Source organism: Acipenser ruthenus, chromosome 4 (assembly GCF_902713425.1).
Source record: "Acipenser ruthenus chromosome 4, fAciRut3.2 maternal haplotype, whole genome shotgun sequence".
Lineage (NCBI taxonomy): Eukaryota > Metazoa > Chordata > Actinopteri > Acipenseriformes > Acipenseridae > Acipenser > Acipenser ruthenus.
Window position 1 is genome coordinate 51,163,530 of NC_081192.1, and position 23,516 is coordinate 51,187,045.

The 23,516-nt window shown below is 39.7% G+C and overlaps 1 protein-coding gene across 2 annotated transcripts in view; it reads right to left on the reverse strand.

The window, feature by feature from the left end:
* The window catches only part of smchd1 (structural maintenance of chromosomes flexible hinge domain containing 1), a 123,258-nt gene that overhangs the window by 29,519 nt on the left and 70,223 nt on the right, over nt 1–23,516 (reverse strand). For both annotated transcript variants that reach the window (XM_059022530.1, XM_059022531.1), the window contains exons 20-33: nt 23,200–23,344; nt 22,674–22,773; nt 22,294–22,366; nt 12,026–12,165; nt 10,289–10,423; nt 9,933–10,160; nt 9,534–9,682; nt 9,343–9,431; nt 8,942–9,060; nt 8,619–8,783; nt 4,154–4,279; nt 1,432–1,511; nt 924–1,081; nt 658–773 (exon numbers count right to left, since the gene is read on the reverse strand). In XM_059022530.1, coding sequence (XP_058878513.1) covers nt 658–773; nt 924–1,081; nt 1,432–1,511; nt 4,154–4,279; nt 8,619–8,783; nt 8,942–9,060; nt 9,343–9,431; nt 9,534–9,682; nt 9,933–10,160; nt 10,289–10,423; nt 12,026–12,165; nt 22,294–22,366; nt 22,674–22,773; nt 23,200–23,344 — 1,823 coding nt within the window. The remainder of the gene's footprint in view (nt 1–657; nt 774–923; nt 1,082–1,431; nt 1,512–4,153; nt 4,280–8,618; nt 8,784–8,941; nt 9,061–9,342; nt 9,432–9,533; nt 9,683–9,932; nt 10,161–10,288; nt 10,424–12,025; nt 12,166–22,293; nt 22,367–22,673; nt 22,774–23,199; nt 23,345–23,516) is intronic.

Genomic DNA, 23,516 nt, shown 5'->3' on the forward strand with positions numbered 1-23,516 from the left:
TTTAGACATCTTAAAATGATTTAAAGATATCTTTAAATATTTGGAGATATCTTTAAATATTTAGAGATATCTTTAAATAGATAGATATCTTCAAATATTTAGAGATATCTTCAAATATTTAGAGATATCTTCAAATATTTAGAGATATCTTCAAATATTTAGAGATATCTTCAAATATTTAGAGATATCTATAAATTAATTTGAGATATCTCTAAATGATAATTTGGCTTGCCATACTCCTTTTGCCATATCCATATACAAACACAAACTGTAGATACACAAATACAGTTATTAATAGGGGTGCAACGATATACTAATGTTACGAGAAGATGCACCACCATACAGGTGATGGTTCCGAATGGCTACTGGTATGATGCATAGCAAGATCAAATCATCATTTAAAAATTAAAAAAGAAGATAGGGAGAGTATCTTTAGATTTACTGATTTTACACGTGAACTGTAACATATATACTTATATACGTACCAATCACAGCTGTATACAAAATTTGAACCATTAGTTTCATCACAAATACTTGTTTTACCTTCTGACACTAGCAATTAAAAAGACAAGCAAGGGATCTGATAAGTATGCCTCTGCTGAGTTTTTTAAAATCATAACTTTTTAGAATCTTTATATTTTTTGTAAATAAACTTACACTAGCTGGCAGTCGAGATCCATGCCCCTGTCCCTTCCACATCCGCATTGTTATAGCAGCCGGGTTCACATTTCTCATTGCATTGCCATCTTCTGAAAGAACGCTTACCATAAACACTGCAAGTAAATCAATAAATAAATGTATTCATGGATTCAGTAAACTTTGTCTAAACACAGCATAAAGGGTAGTCATGCAAAAAGTGTTACATTAAATAACTACAATAACTTGGAATGCCATGAATTAGTCACTTGTACTACTCAGTGTACCTGTTAAAAAGCCTCCTGCAGGAAATGATGCCTTTTTGTCATAATCAACAGAAAGACCAACAGGTTTGTTTTGATCTGGAATGACGTTCAGATTTACAACAGGTCCCTCCAAAACAACTTTGTTAAAAGTGGCTCTAATTTCAAGCTTGTTTTCTCCCCTAAAATAAACAGAGAATATTTATTAAAACATACAATAATAACACATTTTTGTAGATTTAAACAAACTATTTGCAGTTTGTGTTGGCAATATTGCTAAATTCATTGTGAATCTGCAGCAGTCAAAAACAATGACACACAAAATAATAATAGTTAATGTTTAAAACAGAAGGAGGTTATTTTAACTTTTGGTACGTGCATTTTATTGGGGTGCAATTTATGCGTGTCATGAAGCGATTTGCTTACTGCATCCTTGTGTCACCATTTTTAAGGGCAAGTCTGGTGTATTTCTGGAATTGTTCTCTATGACATTTGATTATCCTCCTTACCTTGATTATTTTGCAGTACTTACCTAGGTGCAACGATTGTAAACACTCCAAAGTCTGCTCTGCCATTAGCATCTGTTTTTAGTACTTGTGGTACTGGCATAATCTGTGAGCATCAAAAAGAGCAAGTAAGCCAAATTTACGAGAGAGAAAGAAAGAGCGCGCCAATGCAGGCGGTTAACGGTTTGTATCTGTGTGACAGAGAGAGAAGGAATCTGAGCTGCAAATCTCCCTCCTCACCAGAAAGGGCGCTGTGTAAGGTTGGTGGTATGTTTTCCCATAGACTGGGCATCTCGATGAAGTCAGACATTTTGGAGAAAGCGCGTAACTGCGAGTTTACTAAACAAATCCACTGTGATCAGCTGCGTGGCATGCAGTGATTGGATAGACTGTGGCGCCGGGCTGATCACAGGGGCAGTACAAAGGGGACGCAGCTACGCGAGCACGGCTCCTTACTCTGAAAGTTACTAACGTGCCGGAACGTTGTGTATTTGTTTTGTGTTGCAAACTAATAACAGCCAGGGAGCTGTAGCCACGGAGCACAACAGCACAGCAACACCACCATTACTACTATTATTTATTAACTTTTTGTTTGGGTACTGTAAACCCACCGTTTCCCCCCATACCATATCTGGTAGTGGGGGATTCATTGTGTTTAAAATAAAACTTTTTGGAACATTTTAACACTTGTTTGGACATTCACTCTATCTCCACCCCACTCACATCCTGTCACAATCTGGCAAAAATATTTTTCATAAATAATAAAATGGAAAGCTGGGGTGGGGCAGCAGCTCAATAAGAGGTGACTCCACAGCAGCACTGGGTACTTTAACACATATTTGATAATGTGCTGCCAGCAACATTCAGCTTGCATTATGTATCTCAGTACAAATGTATATAATCTGTGCGTTTCATGTATTGTATACAAAGAAATACTGCATAGCACAGTAGGCTTTGCCCCTTGAGTGTTACTGAACCATCCTTACTTTTGTAAGTTAAAAGCCATCATCGCTGATCAACAATGCACTGTACTCTAAAATATTAGAGTCAGCACTCACATATCCGAGCCTATAACATTTTTAACTTCAGTGACGATTAAACGAGTGTGACGCATATCTGATTATTTCATTTTGGCCCGTTCCAACCCTTGTCCATGTTTCACGGAACACATAAAAGATACAATATCAAAAATACATATCTGAAAAGACTGTGTTTTAAAATAAAGTAGGCTTCCATTTCGATGTACTGTATTGGTTTTGTTCATACAATACTATTTTCAACAGAGGTATTTTAATTCAGAACGATATGATTCTGAAAACATCACTTGCCAAAAGAGACGACACGTGGATTGTAACACAGTACATATTTTTAAATCTGATACGTATTGTATAAAATTCCCAGTTAATGACCCAACAGCAAAATTAAATCAAAATGTTACCCATGCACAGAACTGCATACAACGTAAAAGGTAATGCAATTTAGCAAAAGATACAAAAAAAACCCCAAAAAACCAAATTAAAACTGTATCCAAAGTCAGTATTCATAATTGCAGAATATAGTGCTCGATAAGGCCATAATGTCACAGCTCACTTGCAAATGAAAATGCACAAAAGCAACTAAAGATCACATATTTTATTAAAAAAAAAACCAAAAAAAAACCACGACATCACAGTATCTAAAACTGTTTAATGATTAACTATTACATTACCGTTGCTTAGTTTTGGCTGCAGGTCAGGTGAAACTGGAGGAAGCGCTGTGTAACTGCACAGATTGATTTGGCATGCAGAGAGAGAAAAAAAACGGGGCTGCGACGGATATTCAAATAAATTGTAACATTGAAGAGATGGGCTTTGTATCACAAAACTGGTGACGGAGTCAGAAATCACATGTGACGGACAAGTGCATTAATTTGTTACATCTATATAATGGGGATTGATTTTATTCTTAATACAAGGGCGGTAAAACACGACTGACGTTGTAACAGGGGAGATCTGTGCTGACTGTCTGGCGCACACGTGGTACTGCAGGAAAGGGACAGCAGTCTCGTAGATCCGCCTGTCAGTCACGGCAGTGACATGGAGAGGTGGGGAAGAGGGTGTGTTGGCTTTCCCTCTATCTGAGTGGCTGAGAGGCGAGCCTTGGGGGGGATTGCTGACCCTATAAGATGAGGCTCTGTTGTTCCCTCAGCCTGCCCCTTAGACGAAACGAGCCAGCTGGCGGAAGCTCTGCTGCCGGACCGAGCACGGCCGGAGAAGAACGAGCACAACAACAAATTAATTAAAAAGAAAAAAGAAAAGGAATTTTTAGTAGCGGGGAAAAATTTGGGCAAAACCCCAAACAGTATAAGCAAGTTGATGGAACGGGTGAGCGTAGGACGGAGACCCGGGTCGTGCGGATTGTGACGGTCGGGGTAACACTGCTGAGTGCAGAACTTTTATTTTGTAGTTTTATTACTGTGTTTTAGTTTCCCTTTTCCTTTCGCCTTTTTTGTCACTATTATTTTGAGCACCTGCGTGCGCTACAACCTGCCAACCTTTTTAAACATTGATGGTATTAGGATGAGCTCTGGAGCAGTACCACAGTGCCACCTTGTGGCGAAAATAAATCAGTGCGCCAAGCGGCGTTTCAAATAAAACCTTCCGTCTCCCGTGTGTGTCAGTGAATTGCCCACCACCCTTCCACAGATGTATCTGGGTAACGGATATCCGAATGCTGACTGTAATTAGTCATTAAACCATAAAAACTTACCTTTATGTTGTTACCCTTCACCAATGAGACTTTGACAAGTGGTTCGGGTGATGGATTGCCCCATTGATCACATAGCTGGACAATAAATGGCTTATCCAGTTCTTTTCCATTTACTACCGTTACAGGCTGTAAAAATAAGTAAAAAAATCAAGCTAAAACCTAGAGTCAAAAGATGAATGTTAATCTGATTTACCTGCAACAAATTGATACTTTTGTTTTCAATAATAGATGGTATGGATGAAAAAAAAAGTTAAATTAAAAAGTACTTTATATGTACAGTATATAAAAAAGTGTTAATGCAGATTTCCTGTTCCACCTAACCAAGACCATGGTAAACAAATAAATAAATGCAAACTGTTTAACCCTTTGCTGTCCATTGTCGGACCTGGTCCGACATTGCAATTATTCCTATCCGGTCCATTGTCGGACCCTGTCCGACATCATCAAAAAAACGGGTTTCTAGTCGTTTTTTCTCCGGAAAAAGCCGAGAAAACCATTCAATGGCCGAGCCGATAAAAAAAAAAAAATCTCTTGTGAATAGTCATACTTGCCATTGGCATCCCATATGGGCAGTCATAAGGAAACAAGCTGGATGTTACTGTATCAGCGCACAGAGACTATCACGGACATTTGCAGAGCTTTTTTGAGATGTTATAGTTATAGAATAATGACTTGGGTTGCATTATTGAGGAGTTTGGTGATAAAACGAGTGATCAGGAGATGATTGATCGGTATGTACGACTGTGGCAAAGTGCCCCGCCCCTGTGTGCATTTGTGTGTTCTGTGTATGTATGTTGCGTGCGTGTGTTAATGTTGGTGTATAGATTGGTACACGGGATATAAACGGGTCTGTGTTTCACGTGTGTTTAAATTGTATATTTGTATTTAGGCACGGGATTGCACATCACGCACGTGCATTTAAAATATAATATGCGAGCACGGGGTTGCACAGAATTAATTCACGTGCTGGGATTCAAGTGAATAATTAATTAGTAATTGAATCCCAGCACAACAGTATATATAGATGCACGTTTAGTCACTCGGGAGTTAGGTGTTCGGTGAGTGGAGAACGGGATTGGAGACGGAGGTAACTGTGTATCGTAAAAGTGAATAGTAGTGAAATCTGCTCACCGTGTTTGTTTGTCTGTGTAGTCCGTTTCGTTTGTCTTTTTATTTTGGCGTGTAGTGCCGTGTCCTGTGTTTTGTTGTGTTTAAAACCTTTTATTTTCTGTTTATTAAATGCTGAGCGCGATCACGCGCCCAGCTTATACCAAACCACATCTCTCTGTTTATTGTGTTCCTGTTTCTGGTCTGACGCCACCCACTCCGGCCGTCTTTGTGACACGTGGTGTCCTGCGTGGGATCGACAGCGCCTCCAGGACTCAGGCCAGAGCAGGAACCGCAGTTTGGATTTAAAAAAAAGAAAAAAAAAAAAAAAAAAAAATGGCAGAAGACGCCATCAAAGTGCGGGACTGGATGCTGGAGAATGCTGGGCTGGAGGCCCAGTCTCTGCCCATAGTCGTCCAGGCCCTGTGGATGATGGACTGTGAGAGATGGGAGGCCTATCAGGAGGAACACACCCCAAACACCTTGGAGGAAGGTGTGGAGTTTGTCCTCAGCTACCTGGAGGCAACCATAAATGGAACAGCAGCCCAGGTAGCAGGACCACCAGCAGAGGAGTACCTGCTGTCCCCATCTCCACCAGCAGAGGGTGAGTACCTGCTGTCCCCATCTCCACCAGCAGAGGGTGAGTACCTGCTGTCCCCATCTCCACCAGCAGAGGGTGAATGCCTGCTGGTTTTGCCTCCACAGCCCAAATGGGAGGAGCCTGAGCATCCACAGCCCAAATGGGAGGAGCCCAAGCGGAAGGAGCCCGAACGTCCTACGCCTGAGTGGGAGGAGCCCGAACGTCCTACGCCTGAGTGGGAGGAGCCCGAACGTCCTACGCCTGAGTGGGAGGAGCCCGAACGTCCTACGCCTGAGTGGGAGGAGCCCGAACGTCCTACGCCTGAGTGGGAGGAGCCCGAACGTCCTACGCCTGAGTGGGAGGAGCCCGAACGTCCTACGCCTGAGTGGGAGGAGCCCGAACGTCCTACGCCTGAGTGGGAGGAGCCCGAACGTCCTACGCCTGAGTGGGAGGAGCCCGAACGTCCTACGCCTGAGTGGGAGGAGCCCGAACGTCCTACGCCTGAGTGGGAGGAGCCCGAACGTCCTACGCCTGAGTGGGGGGAGCCCGAACGTCCACAGCCCAAGAGGGGGGAGTCGGTGCGTCCACAGCCCAAAAGGGAGGAGTCGGTGCGTCCACAGCCCAAAAGGGAGGAGTCGGTGCGTCCACAGCCCAAAAGGGAGGAGTCGGTGCGTCCACAGCCCAAAGGGAGGCAAGTCGGGGCTTCCACAGCTCTGGGACCCAAGCCACCAGCAGAGGGAAAATGCTTGCTGGTTCAGCCCCAAGAGCCGGAAGGGGAGGAGTTACAGGCCCAACCCCCTGGAAATTTTTTGGGGGGAGAGGGGCAGGAGGCTGGTGTCCCCCAGCAGCCTCTATTCATGCTGCTGAAGGCAGCACGGCGCGCACCAGCCCAGCCGCCACAGCGGAGGGAGCCAGCGCCGCCAGGAGCAGAGGAGCTGCCTCTGCCTCCGCCACCTCCACCGCTTCCTCCACTAGGAGCAGAGGAGCAGGAGCTGCCTCTGCCTCCACCACCACCAGGAGCAGAGGAGCAGGAGCTGCCTCTGCCTCCGCCACCTCCACCGCTTCCTCCACTAGGAGCAGAGGAGCAGGAGCTGCCTCTGCCTCCACCACTTCCAGGAGCAGAGGAGCAGGAGCTGCCTCTGCCTCCACCACCTCCAGGAGCAGAGGAGCAGGAGCTGCCTCTGCCTCCACCACCGCCAGGAGCAGAGGAGCTGGAGCTGCCTCTGCCTCCACCACCGCCAGGAGCAGAGGAGCAGGAGCTGCCTCTGCTGCCCGTACCTCCGCAGGGAGTACGGTGGCCGGAGCCCCAGAAAGGGGAGCTGCCGGCCACGAAGGGGGACGAGGTCTGGAGACCACTTTCCCCAGCAGCAGTTTCGCTGCAGGAGTTCTTGTGGCCGGAGCCCCACAGGAGGGAGCTGCCGGCTACGAAGAAGGGGGAGGTCGGGGGACCACCTGCCCCCGCAGCTTTTTCGCTGCAGGACAGGACCAACAGGCTGTCAGCCGTGCCATTACCGGCAGGGGTGCTGACAGCATGGCCAGCCATGGGCCCACTGGAGCCTCCCTTCCCAGCCCGAGACTTTGTCCTGGACTGCTGGATTTTTAAGGGGGGAGGTGGCCGTTGAGGCCATGTGTGCTGCGCACAAGGGGGGGTATATGTGGCAAAGTGCCCCGCCCCTGTGTGCATTTGTGTGTTCTGTGTATGTATGTTGCGTGCGTGTGTTAATGTTGGTGTATAGATTGGTACACGGGATATAAACGGGTCTGTGTTTCACGTGTGTTTAAATTGTATATTTGTATTTAGGCATGGGATTGCACATCACGCACGTGCATTTAAAATATAATATGCGAGCACGGGGTTGCACAGAATTAATTCACGTGCTGGGATTCAAGTGAATAATTAATTAGTAATTGAATCCCAGCACAACAGTATATATAGATGCACGTTTAGTCACTCGGGAGTTAGGTGTTCGGTGAGTGGAGAACGGGATTGGAGACGGAGGTAACTGTGTATCGTAAAAGTGAATAGTAGTGAAATCTGCTCACCGTGTTTGTTTGTCTGTGTAGTCCGTTTCGTTTGTCTTTTTATTTTGGCGTGTAGTGCCGTGTCCTGTGTTTTGTTGTGTTTAAAACCTTTTATTTTCTGTTTATTAAATGCTGAGCGCGATCACGCGCCCAGCTTATACCAAACCACATCTCTCTGTTTATTGTGTTCCTGTTTCTGGTCTGACGCCACCCACTCCGGCCGTCTTTGTGACAACGACTTATTATTATTATTATTTATTTCTTAGCATATGTGAAAGCGATAGCGAACAAAAGGGTGGGGCAGGGCTGGAGATGCCTAGTGAGTGCTTTGTTGATATGCAGGGCCTTTTAAACCCGTTTGTGAAAAAATACTTTTAAACAGCGCGTCTAAAATTAACTGCGCGTGTGAAAATAAACTGGACCTGACGAGCCTGACGCGCACTTAATAAATGGACTGCAAAGGGTTAATCACCAAACACCTAAAAATCTGGACTTATATAAACTTAAAAAAATTAATCTTTGGTTAAACCAATTAATGTGGACAGCTATTTGAATAATGTTGTTTTTTTTTGTTGTTTTTTTTTAATCCAATGTTAGTAAACATAGTTTTATTACTGTTCCAAAATTACTTGTAACTACAAACCATCATTACCTATGCATTTGGAAAATAAAAAGCTTTGTTTTCTCTATCTCGTGATTTATTTCACAAGGAATACAGGCTTGCTAAAGTTAGGAACTCCCACAAGAGGAAGTTACCTCATCTGCTGGCCAGTCAACAAGACTGATCTGTGCTGGGGGTCCTGCCATCAAATTGACTCGAATATACTCTGCAAACTCTCTCCAAGCAAAGCACAATTCTTTGGAACCAGGAGCTCCAGGAATAAATTTTATTCCTTGAACCAGTATTGTTTTTGTGTTCTCCTAGTTTCCAAAAGATAAAAAATAAAATAAAAAATGCATGACAACCATAAAAAACATCAATACATTTGCTTAACACACTCATTTAGAAACAAATGACATTAAATAAAATAATATGACACAACATTTTAATAAGACATGGCTGAAATAGAACACTTTACCTGCCAGGAAACCTTTAAGCTAGACTTGTCAAGTCCATCCGATGAGATTCCCAGGGAATTCACACAAGTTGATGTCAATGTCTGAATTTTATTTCCAAACTGATCAGTAACTTCTAATTCTGGGTTAAAAAATAAAAATAAAATACACAACTTTATCCAAATTTTTTCAGTAGTTTTCTAAAGCATAACTGATTACATTTATTGAAAACAAGCAATAAAGGAAAACTGTTTAAATACATATTAATTGCAAAGTAGATTAAGTACCAACACCAATCATTGTTAAAAAAAAAGTGTGCAGTTTTGATAAAGTCCTGATAATTAAGCGGCAAAGACAACACAACCAACATGACATTTATAACTCATACTCAAAACACAAACTGTATATTCTTTAATGTACTTACGAATTTCCCCTTGCAACTCTTCACCCATTTTAACGTTGTAAACACCTTTCAGTGAAGCTTTTAGTAGCTTTGGCTCGTCTGCAATGGGCCTAAAATATAACATATAAGCTTCAATTTAAAAGAATTTTGGCCATTAAAAACAAAACAAAAATAAATCATGTTTTTGTGTGTTCTTTTATTGTTTTACATACTTTACGCTAAAAGCACTCTCCAGTGATGCGTGGTCATCCTGGAAGGACACTTGGCAGTACCGGACATCCTTTACAGCACTCGGTACCTTTACATCAGGCAACAGTCCCTTAACCAGGTGTTCCTTATTAATATTGGGGGTCCAGTTAGCCTAAGATAAAAGTATTGGAATTAAGCATTAGCCACATGTGTAATTTACTTGGCACTGCCAGAATTGTAATTTAGAAACCAAATAAAGCAGCCTTTTCTAAAATGGCTGTATGTGTTATAGGATGCCACTGGGGTAGATAACTAAGTATTTACATTTACTCTAACCCCCCTTTTATTAGCATACAATTCCTCATTTCACCAACTTAATGGCTGCTTGAATGTAACACAAGAAACTTGTATGTAGTACACACCTTAATCTTTTCTGCTAAAGCAGGTGTCACTATGATTTCTCTATCCCCCTCATCATACATTTTGAAGATAAGATTCTGCAGACTGTCCCCAGCTGTCCAGCTGATTTCATCCTGGTGTTTGATTTCAATGGCTTTCTGTCCCTCAAGACTGAAGATTTGTATCTTGGCTGCTCGAGTACTGGGAAGCAGCTTGATTGTCTTTTCTATTGGAAGTACACCTTTACAGCTCTGTTATTTAAAAAAAAAAAAAAAAAGTTTATAAAAATAGTCAACAGAAATACTTTTTTATAGAATGAAAAAAACTAAACAAACAGATTCCATCAAGAAAGGTAAGGTAAAGTGAAACATCTACTTACTGGTATTTCAAATATTGCAGTTACATACTGGTCCTTCTCTAGTTTCAATGCATGCACAACTGGACCAGTTAATATTCCAGTGCCAGTATTGCTGCAATCCACTGCATAGACAGGCAAGTTAGGTGCACCTAGGAACTGGGGAAAAAGCCACACGTCAAAGCACATTCCTTTGTAAGATGATGTCAGTTTATTCTTTACATTATATTAATATAGTACATGTGATATTTACTGAGAAATTGCAAATAAAACAAGCTCCAAATATTGTTTATTCAGTACTGATGAATACTGCATGGTTACCAAATTTATGATTATTAGTAGGCTGCTTTTTCCAGTGAGGCAGCCTGAAACAGGAACATGTTGTGCCCTTCTTTGAAAGTTCAGAAAAAATAATTGTATGTGGCGAGTGACAATACAAAAATAATTTTGAAAATAGCAAGTATAGGATTGCTATCATGCTGAGAGACCAGGGTCAAGGTTTTTATGTTTAAAAGCTTAGCAGACGTCCTTATCCAGGGCGACTTACAAGATATGGTTGAAGCATATTTCAAGAGCTGGAAACACAGGTCGATTCAGCCAGTTCGTCCCTGAATTAAGACGTTGTGTGTGCGAGTAGAAGACCTATATGATTGCTATCATGACTACATTTCTAAAGGACAATCTGCCGTGGTTTGTATAAAGCACAAATGCCACAGGCAGTTGCAACTGAAAAAAACCCAAAATAAAACAATTTTACAAGTTACAACTACTTTCAATTGGCAAATCAAATTAAAACACTAAATTTGGTACACTGGCTGATATAAATCACATTTGTATCCTGCTCAGGTTTGTAATTATTACAATAAGCAAACTGTGGATGCAGACTTTATATGGTAGCTGGGAAACAGTGTTTCTAGTGGTAGGACAAATATACAAATATTCAAATTAACAGGCAAAATAAAATGCTTGTGTGTGCCAGAAATAACATAATTGATAGAAGATAGGAATACAGTTTGAATCGGTTCTCTGTTGCCATGGCATCAATTTATATAAATTTATATCAAATATCAACTTTTCCTCAATTTATCTGTTCCAAGCCATTTACCCTGCTCTGACTATGATGTTCAGTGGAAATTAAGTATTGGGTGTCTCAACTTTGTCATCGACTGTAAACTAGTCTAAAAGCAATGAATTTTGGTCTAAAAGCAATTCCTATAAAATATGTTTTAAATAAATTGCTCAAAGGTGGGGCAGTGTATAAATGAACACACATGTATAGGATAAAGTTAGGTGTCTATTCTAGATTGTTAAATTAAAAACTTCAAATGAAATGAATGCTCCTATTTTACCACCCTGCATTTCCTCATCATTCACATGTGACCATCCGTTGCTTAACTTCATATTTTCCATCGACTGCATAGCCATTTGGAGCACAAGACTTGTAGCCAAGTATTACCGAATTCTCAGCAGATGTACAATATGAACCCATTTCATTATGCAATCTTTCCTGTTGAGTCTTGCAGCCAAAAATAAAACAGATCAGGCAACTGAGAATGTCTGTTGTGCTTTATAAAACAAAGTCTTGTAAAATGCACATTTAACTTCCAAGACAATCAAGGTTCAGTAATGTACTTCTGTACTATTGAACCCCCCCCCCCCCCCCCTGTCATTTAAGCCACTATTAATTTAGAGCAAAACTAAATTATACAGTAAATGCTGGTTGCACGCGTGCACACAAATACAAAATGTAAAAACATTTACCTTACAATTCACCACCAATTTTGGTTGCGCTGTGATATTTCCTGCTTCATCCAGCACCTCAACTTGAAAAGGAAAAGCTGTTCCATTTTCAAAAATTAGCTTTTCAGAATCAGGTTTTACTTTCAGTGTATGAGGAGGACCTTTTAAAAAAAAAAAAAAAAAAAAAAAGTTATTTTAGAAAAATTAAGATTCACGGTAGTCACTCCAGCCATAACTACCTTACAGGACTGAAATATATTGCCACCTTTTTCCAAGTTGTTTCAGCTGTTTTTCTGGACAGCTCATAAAACAATGTGTATAATGCAGCAGCAGGATTTATTTTTTGTTAACGGTAGCCTATAGGCAACAGGCATTCATTTGATTTTACCTCTGTACTGTATACTGTATAGGCCTACTGTACAAATTTCTATTTTTACATAGTGTAATGTGTACAGAAAACACATGAATGTTATTTCAACATATATATACACAGACATGCTCAAATTTGTTGGTACCCTTACGCTCATTGAAATAATGCTTCATTCCTCCTGAAAACTGATGAAATTAAAAGCTATTTTATCATGTATACTTGCATGCCTTTGGTATGTCATAGAATAAAGCAAAGAAGCTGTGAAAAGAGATGAATTATTGCTTATTCCACAAAGATATTCTAAAATGGCCTGGACACATTTGTTGGTACCCCTTAGAAAAGATAATAAATAATTGGATTATAGTGATATTTCAAACTAATTAGTTTCTTTAATTAGTATCACACATGTCTCCAATCTTGTAATCAGTCATTCAGCCTATTTAAATGGAGAAAAGTAGTCACTGTGCTGTTTGGTATCATTGTGTGCACCACACTGAACATGGACCAGAGAAAGCAAAGGAGAGAGTTGTCTGAGGAGATCAGAAAGAAAATAATAGACAAGCATTGTAAAGGTAAAGGTTACAAGACCATCTCCAAGCAGCTTGATGTTCCCGTGACAACAGTTGCAAATATTATTAAGAAGTTTAAGGTTCATGAAACTGTAGCCAACCTCCCTGGGCGCGGCCGCAAGAGGAAAATCGACCCCAGATTGAACAGAAGGATAGTGCGAATGGTAGAAAAAGAACCAAGGATAACTGCCAAAGAGATACAAGCTGAACTCCACGGTGAAGGTACGTCAGTTTCTGATCGCACCATCCGTCGCTTTTTGAGCGAAAGCGGGCTCCATGGAGTGGAGGACTCCACTTTTGAAAGAAAAACATAAAAAAGCCAGACTGGAATTTGCTAAAATGCATATTGACAAGCTACAATCCTTCTGGGAGAATGTCCTTTGGACAGATGAGTCAAAACTGGAGCTTTTTGGCAAGTCACGTCAGCTCTATGTTCACAGACGAAAAAATGAAGCTTTCAAAGAAAAGAACACCATACCTACAGTGAAACATGGAGGAGGCTCGGTTATGTTTTGGGGCTGCTTTGCTGCGCCTGGCACAGGGTGCCTTGAATCTGTGCAGGGCACAATGAAATCTCAAGACTATCAAGGCATTCTGGAGCGAAAAGTACTGCCCAGTGTCAGAAAGCTCTGTCTCAGTCGCAGGTCATGGGTCCTCCAACAGGATAATGACCCAAAACACACAGCTAAAAGCACCCAAGAATGGATAAGAACAAAACACTGGACTATTCTGATGTAGCCTTCTACGAGTCCTGATCCGAATCCTATCGAACATCTATGGAAAGAACTGAAACTTGCAGTCTGGAGAAGGCACCCATCAAACCTGAGACAGCTGGAGCAGTTTGCTAAGGAAGAGTGGGCCAAACTACCTGTTAACAGGTGCAGAAGTCTCATTGAGAGCTACAGAAAACATTTGATTGCAGTGATTGCCTCTAAAGGTTGTGCAACAAAATATTAGGTTAGCGGTCCCATCATTTTTGTCCATGCCATTTTCATTTGTTTTCTTATTTACAATATTATGTTGAATAAAAAATCAAAATCAAAGTCTGATTTCTATTAAATATGGAATAAACAATGGTGGATGCCAATTACTTTTGTCAGTTTCAAGTTATTTCAGAGAAAATTGTGCATTCTTCGTTTTTTGTGGAGGGGTACCAACAAATTTGAGCACGTCTGTATGTACATATATATATATATATATACACACACACACACACACACACACACACAGTGCCTTGCATAAGTATTCACCCCCCTTGAACTTTTCCACATTTTGTAGTGTTACAACCTGGAATTAAAATGGATTTAATTAGGATTTTTTGTCACTGATCTACACAAAATAGTCCATAATGTCGAAGTGGTGAAAAAAAAATCTACATATTTTTCAAAATGATTTACAAATAAAAAACTGAAAAGTCTTGATTGCATAAGTAGTCACCCCTTTGCTGTGACACCCCTAAATAAGCTCTGGTGCAACCAATTGCCTTCAGAAGTCATATAAATTAGTTGGAGTCCACCTGTGTGCAATTAAAGTGTCACATGATCTCAGATTAAATACAACTATTTCTGGAAGGCCCCAGAGTTTGTCAGAGAGCATATCTAAACAAACAGCATCATGAAGACCAAGGAGCTATCAAAACAAGTCCGGGATAAAGTTCTGGAGAAGCACCAATCAGAGTTGAGTTATAAAAAAAATATCCCAAACTTTGAACATCCCCCGGAGCACCGTTAAATCCATTATTAAAAAATGGAAAGCATATGGCACAACCGCGACTCTGCCTAGAGAAGACAGTCCACCAAAACTCTGTGACCAGGTAAGGAGGACATTAGTCAGAGAAGCAACCAAGAGGCCAATGGTAACTCTGAAGGAGCTGGAGAGATCCACAGCTGAGATGGGAGAAACCGTTCATGGGACAACTATAACCCGGACTCTCCTCATAAAGCTGGGCTTTATGGAAGAGTGGCGAGAAGAAAGCCATTACTGAAAAAAACCCATATCAACCGTTTGGATTTTGCCAAAAGGCATGTGGGAGACACAGCAAACATGTGGAAAATGGTTCTCTGGTCTGATGAGACCAAAATTTAAGTTTTTGGCTTTAGCGCAAAACGCTATGTGTGGCGCAAAGCCAACACTGCTCACCACACTGAGAACACCATCCCCACGGTGAAGCATGGTGGTGGCAGCATCACGTTATGGGGATGCTTTTCATCGACAGGGACTGGGAAACTGGTCAGGATTGAGTTTTAGATGGATGGAGCCAAATACATTGAAATTCTAGAGGAAAACCTGTTTCAGGTCAGCAAGAGACCTGGGACTGGGGCGGAGGTTCACCTTCCAGCAGGACAATGACCCTAAACACACAGCCAAAGCTACACTGGAGTGGTTTAAAAACAAGAACCTGAATGTCTTAGGATCCAGATGTGCAAAGCTGGTAGAGACTTACCCAAAAAGACTCACAGCTGTAATTGCTGCCAAAGGTGCTTCTACCAAGTATTGACTCAGGGGGGTGAATACTTATGCAACCAACAAATGTCATTTTTTTTGTTTAATTAACTTTTGTTTCACAATAAAAAATATTTTGCGCCTTCAAAGTGTTAAGTATGCTGTGTAAATCAAATGGTAAAAATCCCAATTAAATCCATTTTAATTCCAGGTTGTAACACTACAAAATGTGGAAAAGTCCAAGGGGGGTGAATACTTATGCAAGGCACTGTATGTATATTATATATATATATATATATATATATATATATATATATATATATATATATATATATAAACCAGACACCTCTTATTCTGGTCAACCTGTCTTCCCGACATGTCTGTTTTATTGAGGGACTACTGTATCAAGAGGGTCAATCAAAGAGGCAACACATATAGTGAAGGAAGACAGATCTTCATGAAACTCTGCATATTTCTGGGGAATTATATCATTTTGTAGTTTCTGCGATCAGATTATGTTAAATAAAATATCTAAATTATGTTCATATAGCTGTTTATTGTTTCAATCCTAAAAAAAAAAAGCTGTCTAACAGGGATGAGCAATATTTGAACATAATATCCTTAAGGAATAGAAAGACGACAAGCGTTGAATTGACAAGAGAACTGGCAGAAGTCACAGGTGTCGTAGTCCAATTTCTGTGTTCTTGTGCATATTTTAGCCTTTTAGTCTTGTTCCCCTTTCTTAAGAGGTGTTCTTACTGCAACACATCCTTTAAGTCCTGATTTCAAGAGTGACCTTCGTACTATTGATTTGATGGACAATGATACCTGTGCCTTCTGCCAGTTCTGTTGTCAATTCAATGCTTGTCTTCTTTCAATTCCTTAAGGAATTCAAGTATTGCTCATCCTTGTTAGACAGCTTTTTGGGTCTTCCAGTCCTAGGTTTGTCAGTTACAGATGATGTTTCTCTGTACTTGTTGATTATGCTTCAGACACCACACCTTAAAAATTAAGTGATGTGAGCTATTTCACTCAATATTTTTCTTTCTTTATGCAAGTCAAGGTTGTTATAATAGTAGAAAACACTAGGGGAGGCTTTGAGTAAATTGTTGATGCTCATAATGCATCAGAGTAGAAAAATGCAACATGTCTAAGACTTTTGCATAGCAGTCATTTTATAAAATTTTTCTACTCTGATGCATTATGAGCATCAACAATTTACTCAAAAATGTTTAGTTTTATGCAAAAACAGGTTTCTCTGTGATGCACTGTTATTTCAGCTCTTATTTTATCGGTCAATTCACAGTTCTTATTTTGTTTTAAGAGGTAGCTTATAACCCATAAAAAAAAATAATAATTATTAGATGCAAGAATTACTAAATTATGAACAATAAATCACTCTGTAACTTAGAAGAGCTAAAAAAAAAATAGTTTGCAAGTACAACACTTTATTTGGCGATGCCAGGCCTAAATTGGATTCCTTGCCAGTACCTTAAGTCTTGAATCATAAAAATTCAAAATCAAGATTACTACACACATATGGAATGTTGGTAGTCTTTCACAAGCACAAATACGTTGATTTCATCATGATCTACGCAGTTAAAATAGTTCTTGATTGTGGGTTCAGACTTATGTACTATTTAAAAATAATTTTAAAAAAATGTAATCATTTATTTGTAAGTGACAGTCGTGTACACTACTATGAATTGATCACTAAAACTGTCAAATTATCATATTTTCTAACAGCTTTATTAACTAAGGATTTAAAAGGTAATTGCGTGTCAATACATATTATCTAGTGCATTTAATTACTGTACATTAAAAACACTGTACCAGAAGTAAAGCGAATACAACATACCTTGTGAATTAACTTACAGCTAGTTTAATGGTTTGCTTCTGTAACTGCTTCAGCAAAAAGTAGATGCCAACACAATATTTTGATTAATAATAAGTGTTTTGTGTGCCTGTAGAGTCATATAGCTAGCAAAAAAAAGTGTTAGTAAAAAAATTGGTGGGCCACCCAGATATGTACTGTACAATCTAATGCATCACACAGCATCAGGTGTTGCTAATTTGCAGATTACCAAATGCGAGCAGGTATAAATAGGTCAAGCCACAGATCTGGAAGCTCTCAATAACAAATGGTTGTCATTTGCATAAAGGGAGCTGTACTTACAAGGTTGCATGCGTACTGTAAAACGACAAGGGCTTGCATTGTTTTAAATAAAACAACCGATCAAGTAATGCACAAGTGCCAACACTAAGGAATCCAAATATTTAAGACACAGACATTTAAGATACACCTGCAGCACTGTAAATTAAGTGACCACAGAATCTTCCCAGTTTACTGATTAAATGTAAATGTTGGCATTAAGAATCATGTTGATTGCAAATGTATTTTAATATAACCATTTTAGCTTTAAAATCGTTATTTTATACAATTAATGATGACATCTAGTGCTAGTTTGATAACTAACATGGTAATACAATGATAAATCAAGGCAGCTCTTATTTTTGTTTAAATGCTCATAACTTTCAGCTATTTCATCCTTTAGGGCAGTGTTCTTCAATTGGCGGCCCACTGGTCAAATCTGGCCCGTGAGAGCCTTCCGTCTACTATTAACTACTCCAAATAATTACTCCTCTCCTGTAACTTCTATCTTTTAAAAGGTCCCTGCCTCCATTGATTTACTGGGCTAAACACTGTTGGTTTTGTTACCTGGAGAACCACGATAAATAATGCCTTATATTTTGATTCAGCATCAACAGCCCTAGACAGACAAAAGAACAAACAGCGAGAGAAAGTAAAATGAGCCAAAGAAACCGAGCCTGTCAAAGATATTTTATTTGGGCTTAAAAATAAATGTTTGGCAAAAGTAAGAACTGCACATTTTAATCAAAGTGAAAAGACACTGTAAAACTAAAATCGATAATATCTACACCACACAAATACTGTACTTATTTTGCTAATTTTGGTCAACTGTTACTAGTGAGAAAAGTGGCACTTCTTACTCTGTACTACCTTGTTAAAATGTGGTCAGTGATATGACTGCTAAATGAAGCCTGTTTCGAGCATCATTCTTGATGACATTCATAACTGATAAACTGGATTAACACATGTACGTTGATACGAACACTGAGAGCACAAGGAGGCGGAGTTTAAAGTTTGGATATTTCTCTGTGTCCAGAATGTTATGATTTCTGTGTTTTTGAGTTCAGTCTTCAACACGTCAGAAGTTTGCAGATCGAATAGTTCCAGCTGCAGCGCACCCTTGTTTATTACGGGGAGGACCTCGCAGACGTGAGATGCAAAGTCACCCTCAGGTAGAACGTAGAAAGGCTCAGATACAGTTTTCACTTATAACTTCAATTTTGTTATTGGTGACATTTTCAAAGTATTTTGTCATTGAAGTTATATCTTTAAAACCAATATGGTGATTGTGAAATATTGCTATTTTCGCATCGACAGCATCAACAGAAAACAAGACACAGAAAGGACAAGTATTATAAAATAATCTTTTTAGTCTGCAACCCCCTGTCCCACCAGAGTGCGGGCCAGGGATAAAAGTCACAGTGACGGCTTGCCTGTGTTAGAACAATCCCAGTCCCCGTTTATATACAAAATGTTCCAGTGAATGCTGGTTTTAAGAAAATACATCATCACAATTTCACTATCTTGTTATCCTTTGAGGGTAAAATACACACAGCACACATTTAAATGCTTGCTTTTCACCCTGGCCCATTTCTGACACAGAAAAGGATTTGAATGTATTTTATGTGTGTCTGCACAATGTGGGGTGTAGCCCCCTCAATTTTTTTTTGTTCTTCCCCCCCCTTAGCCCCCTCATCAGGGAAAGTCTGGTGCCGCCTCTGATTGACGTGTTTTTATTACTTAACTTGCATGTTTGCTGCGCAGTAATTTTTTTGGAAACAAAGACTGCGAGCGAGTGTCAATTTTAAAAAAAAGAAAGGAAATTATATGTCCATTTTAATTTCACAGCTTTAACACTAGAAGCACTGCGACACTCATTTTGGCGGTTTTTGGTTTTAATTTAATTTTCTCCACTAGTGTAACACATTTGGGGCTGCACGTTCATATACCTTTCTGTGCATATGTATTACATATTCTCACAAAGCATCAAAACGCAGGCATGCAGAAATAAAGGAGATATATTACATTATACCTAAAAGCCTCGGGAGCAGTCACATTGACGGCCACACAGAAAACAATTGCATTTTGATTGTAAAGAACGGTATTCTATTTTATTATTTTTATTTACCAGTCCGCATTGTGATTAGCTGTAATTAGAACCATTTACAAATGCCAGTCATTGAAAAATGTACTCCTTCTCAGCACACTTCACATCAGTCAATTACAATCAGGACTAGTGAAAAAAATAAATTAATAAATAAAAGAGACCGTGGAGTTTTACACGCAACAAAATATGGAGTTGATGTTTTGGATCAGATGGCACGAAAGTATTCTGTGAAAGCTGGCTCCCGCCAGTGGCCTGTTGAGGTGTTATACAATGTAAACTCCTGGGTACTTTACAAAGAATGCACAGAGAATAATTTACCAAGGAGAGAATATATTTTACAGTTAGTACAGGAAATTAGGAAGAAGTATTTGGAACAGAGGGAGACTGCCAAGCGTGTACCCACAGCTGAAGTTGGCAACCCTGCTGACAGCCGCAAGACTCCAATGCCAGGGTGCAGAAAGGCGGTGTGTGGAAAGTGCAGTGATAAATATATTTGCTTTGTATTTTTATTAAATGGCAAATCAGAAATTGTAGCATTGTAAGTCATTTGCTTATCCCCCACCCCACCTTAATTCACAAAAGTTTTAGGCAGGTGTGAAAAAATGCTGTAAAGTAAGAATGCTTTGAAAAATAGACATGTTAATAGATTATATTTATCAATTAACTAAATGCAAAGTGAGTGAACAGAAGAAAAATCTAAATCAAATCCATATTTGGTGTGACCACCCTTTGCCTTCAAAACAGCATCAATTCTTCTAGGTACACTTGCACAAAGTCAGGGATTTTGTAGGCATATAGTCAGGTGTGTGATTAAACAATTATACCAAACAGGTGCTAATGATCATCAATTCAATATGTAGGTTGAAACACAATCATTAACTGAAACAGAAACAGCTGTGTAGGAGGAATAAAACTGGGTGAGGAACAGCCAAACTCAGCTAACAAGGTGAGGTTGCTGAAGACAGTTTACTGTCAAAAGTCATACACCATGGCAAGACTGAGCACAGCAACAAGACACAAGGTATTTATACTGCATCAGCAAGGTCTCTCCCAGGCAGAAATTTCAAGGCAGACAGGGGTTTCCAGATGTGCTGTCCAAGCACAAAGAAACGGGCAACGTTGAGGACCGTAGACGCAGTGGTCGGCCAAGGAAACTTACTGCAGCAGATGAAAGACACATCATGCTTACTTCCCTTCGCAATCGGAAGATGTCCAGCAGTGCCATCAGCTCAGAATTGGCAGAAAACAGTGGGACCCTGGTACACACATCTACTGTCCGGAGAAGTCTGGTCAGAAGTGGCCTTCATGGAAGACTTGCGGCCAAAAAGCCATACCTCCGACGTGGAAACAAGGCCAAGCGGCTCAACTATGCACGAAAACACAGAAACTGGGGTGCAGAAAAATGGCAGCAGGTGCTCTGGACTGATGAGTCAAAATTTGAAATATTTGGCTGTAACAGAAGGCAGTTTGTTCGCCGTAGGGCTGGAGAGCGGTACACGAATGGTCTGCAGGCAACAGTGAAGCATGGTGGAGGTTCCTTGCAAGTTTGGGGCTGCATTTCTCCAAATGGAGTTGGGGATTTGGTCAGAATTAATGGGCTCCTCAATGCTGAGAAGTACAGGCAGATACTTATCTATCATGCAATACCATCAGGGAGGCATCTGATTAGCCCCAAATGTATTCTGCAGCATGACAACGACCCCAAACATACAGTGAAAGTCATTAAGAACTATCTTCAGCGTAAAGAAGAACAAGGAGTCCTGGAAGTGATGGTATGGCCCCCACAGAGCCCTGATCTCAACATCATCGAGTCTGTCTGGGATTACATGAAGAGAGAGAAGCAACTGAGGCTGCCTAAATCCACAGAAGAACTGTGGTTAGTTCTCCAAGATGTTTGGGCCAACCTACCTGCCGAGTTCCTTCAAAAACTGTGTGCAAGTGTACCTAGAAGAATTGATGCTGTTTTGAAGTCAAAGGGTGGTCACACCAAATATTGATTTGATGTAGATTTTTCTTCTGTTCACTCACTTTGCATTTTGTTAATTGATAAATATAAACTATTAACATGTCTATTTTTGAAAGCATTCTTACTTTACAGCATTTTTTTACACCTGCCTAAAACTTTTGCACAGTACTGTGTATATATATATATATATATATATATATATATATATATATATATATATATATACACACACACATATACAGTATATATATAATAAATATATTAAGTGGTACATTTAAGTCTATTGAAAGTTGTCTTGGCAGTAAAATAGTGAATTTGTCTCAGTATCTACATTTATGCAAAGTCTGAATCATGAGACTACACTGGTAAAATTACAGTTTATTTGTACTCTGACATGGGGATCACACACTGCGCTCAGACATACAATTCCACCACGAAAGTTATTTATTTCTTCACGCAAATGAAACTAAATATCTCATGGGACCCAATGAATGATGTCTGCTTAGCATGATCACTTGAAAGGAGAGCCTTTTGTGCTCACAGCAACAGCTCGCAACCTGCTTAAACATCCACATGTAAGCAATTCAGTTACCTGGAATCAACTGCATCAAACCCATAATAAAAGGTAATTTACACAAGTTGAATATAAACTTTCTGGCACACACTAATTACATTGTCCTTACCGGGCATGAGTCTCATTTTCAGCATCTGTGTGTCTTCTTTCAATCCAGGCAAGATGACTTTTACAATGTAGTTCTGTAATAACCAAATCAATTATATACAATATATTACAAAAAACAAAACAAAACAAAAAAACACAGCTCTAATTAACTGTACAGCATAGTTCTTCAAATCATAATTAAATATGTTCCTACAACAAGGGGTCAAGATATAGCGACAAAGTATTTGTATTTGACTTTTATCCGATTAGCACTAATCTTGGACTACCTCATGTTACCTTAGTCAAGGTAGTCACATTAGTGTTAACATTAGTGTTAATCAAGGTCTATGAGACCACCCCTTAATGTTTGTAAAGCAGAAGTAATCAGAAGTTCACACACACCTTTCCCTGATAGTTGTTCACGGGACCCTTTGCTTTCACACCTTTAATGATGAAGTTATTTTTTTTTGTCATTGTCCCATTGTGACTAACATCCAGAGCACTGCAAGAAAGGTCAAGCAATTAAAACCCTGAACACATTATACTGACTACAAAAACAGCTTACCTTCAGAACTTCACAAAGTTAAATTGATATTGATAAATATGTACTGAAGATCTATTTTGTGGTTTTTATAGAACTCCCTCTTCTTTAGTATTTCTCTTTTTGCCAGATCTTGTTATACAGATCTAGAGTAGATTTAGACTGTGTGTGTGTGTGTGTAGGTGTGGTCTAAAGTGGAACACATCATAATACAGAGGCCCTAAAACTGTGTGCAACAGTGGCCTATGGGATATTCAGAAATTATCAATATACAGTAAACATCTATACAATGGAAATCAAGTAGGGACAAAGTTTGGCATCATTTTACTAGCATTTAGCATCAGATGCAGATAATGTTAAAATTGAGATATTGTAAAATGTGTATACCTGCACTCTAGGACTGGCTTGATATCCAAGGTTGGGTGTGTGGGATGCCCAAATTCATCAAGCAGCTCCAATGGAATGTTAAAAGGTACTCCTACGCGAACAGGAGCGTCCAAAGTACCAACAGAAAACTTTTCTGCTTTGCCCTCTTAAAAGAGAAAATGAGAGAAGGCAAGAAAAGTTTATTTATAACTTTCACAAAGTCTACAACTTTTTCACAATAATAGATACATTCAATACATTTAACACCAACATGCTGATCATACTGTTAGATAAACAGTAAAATGGATGGTTTTCCACTGAGTATTTGTCGAGCCGAG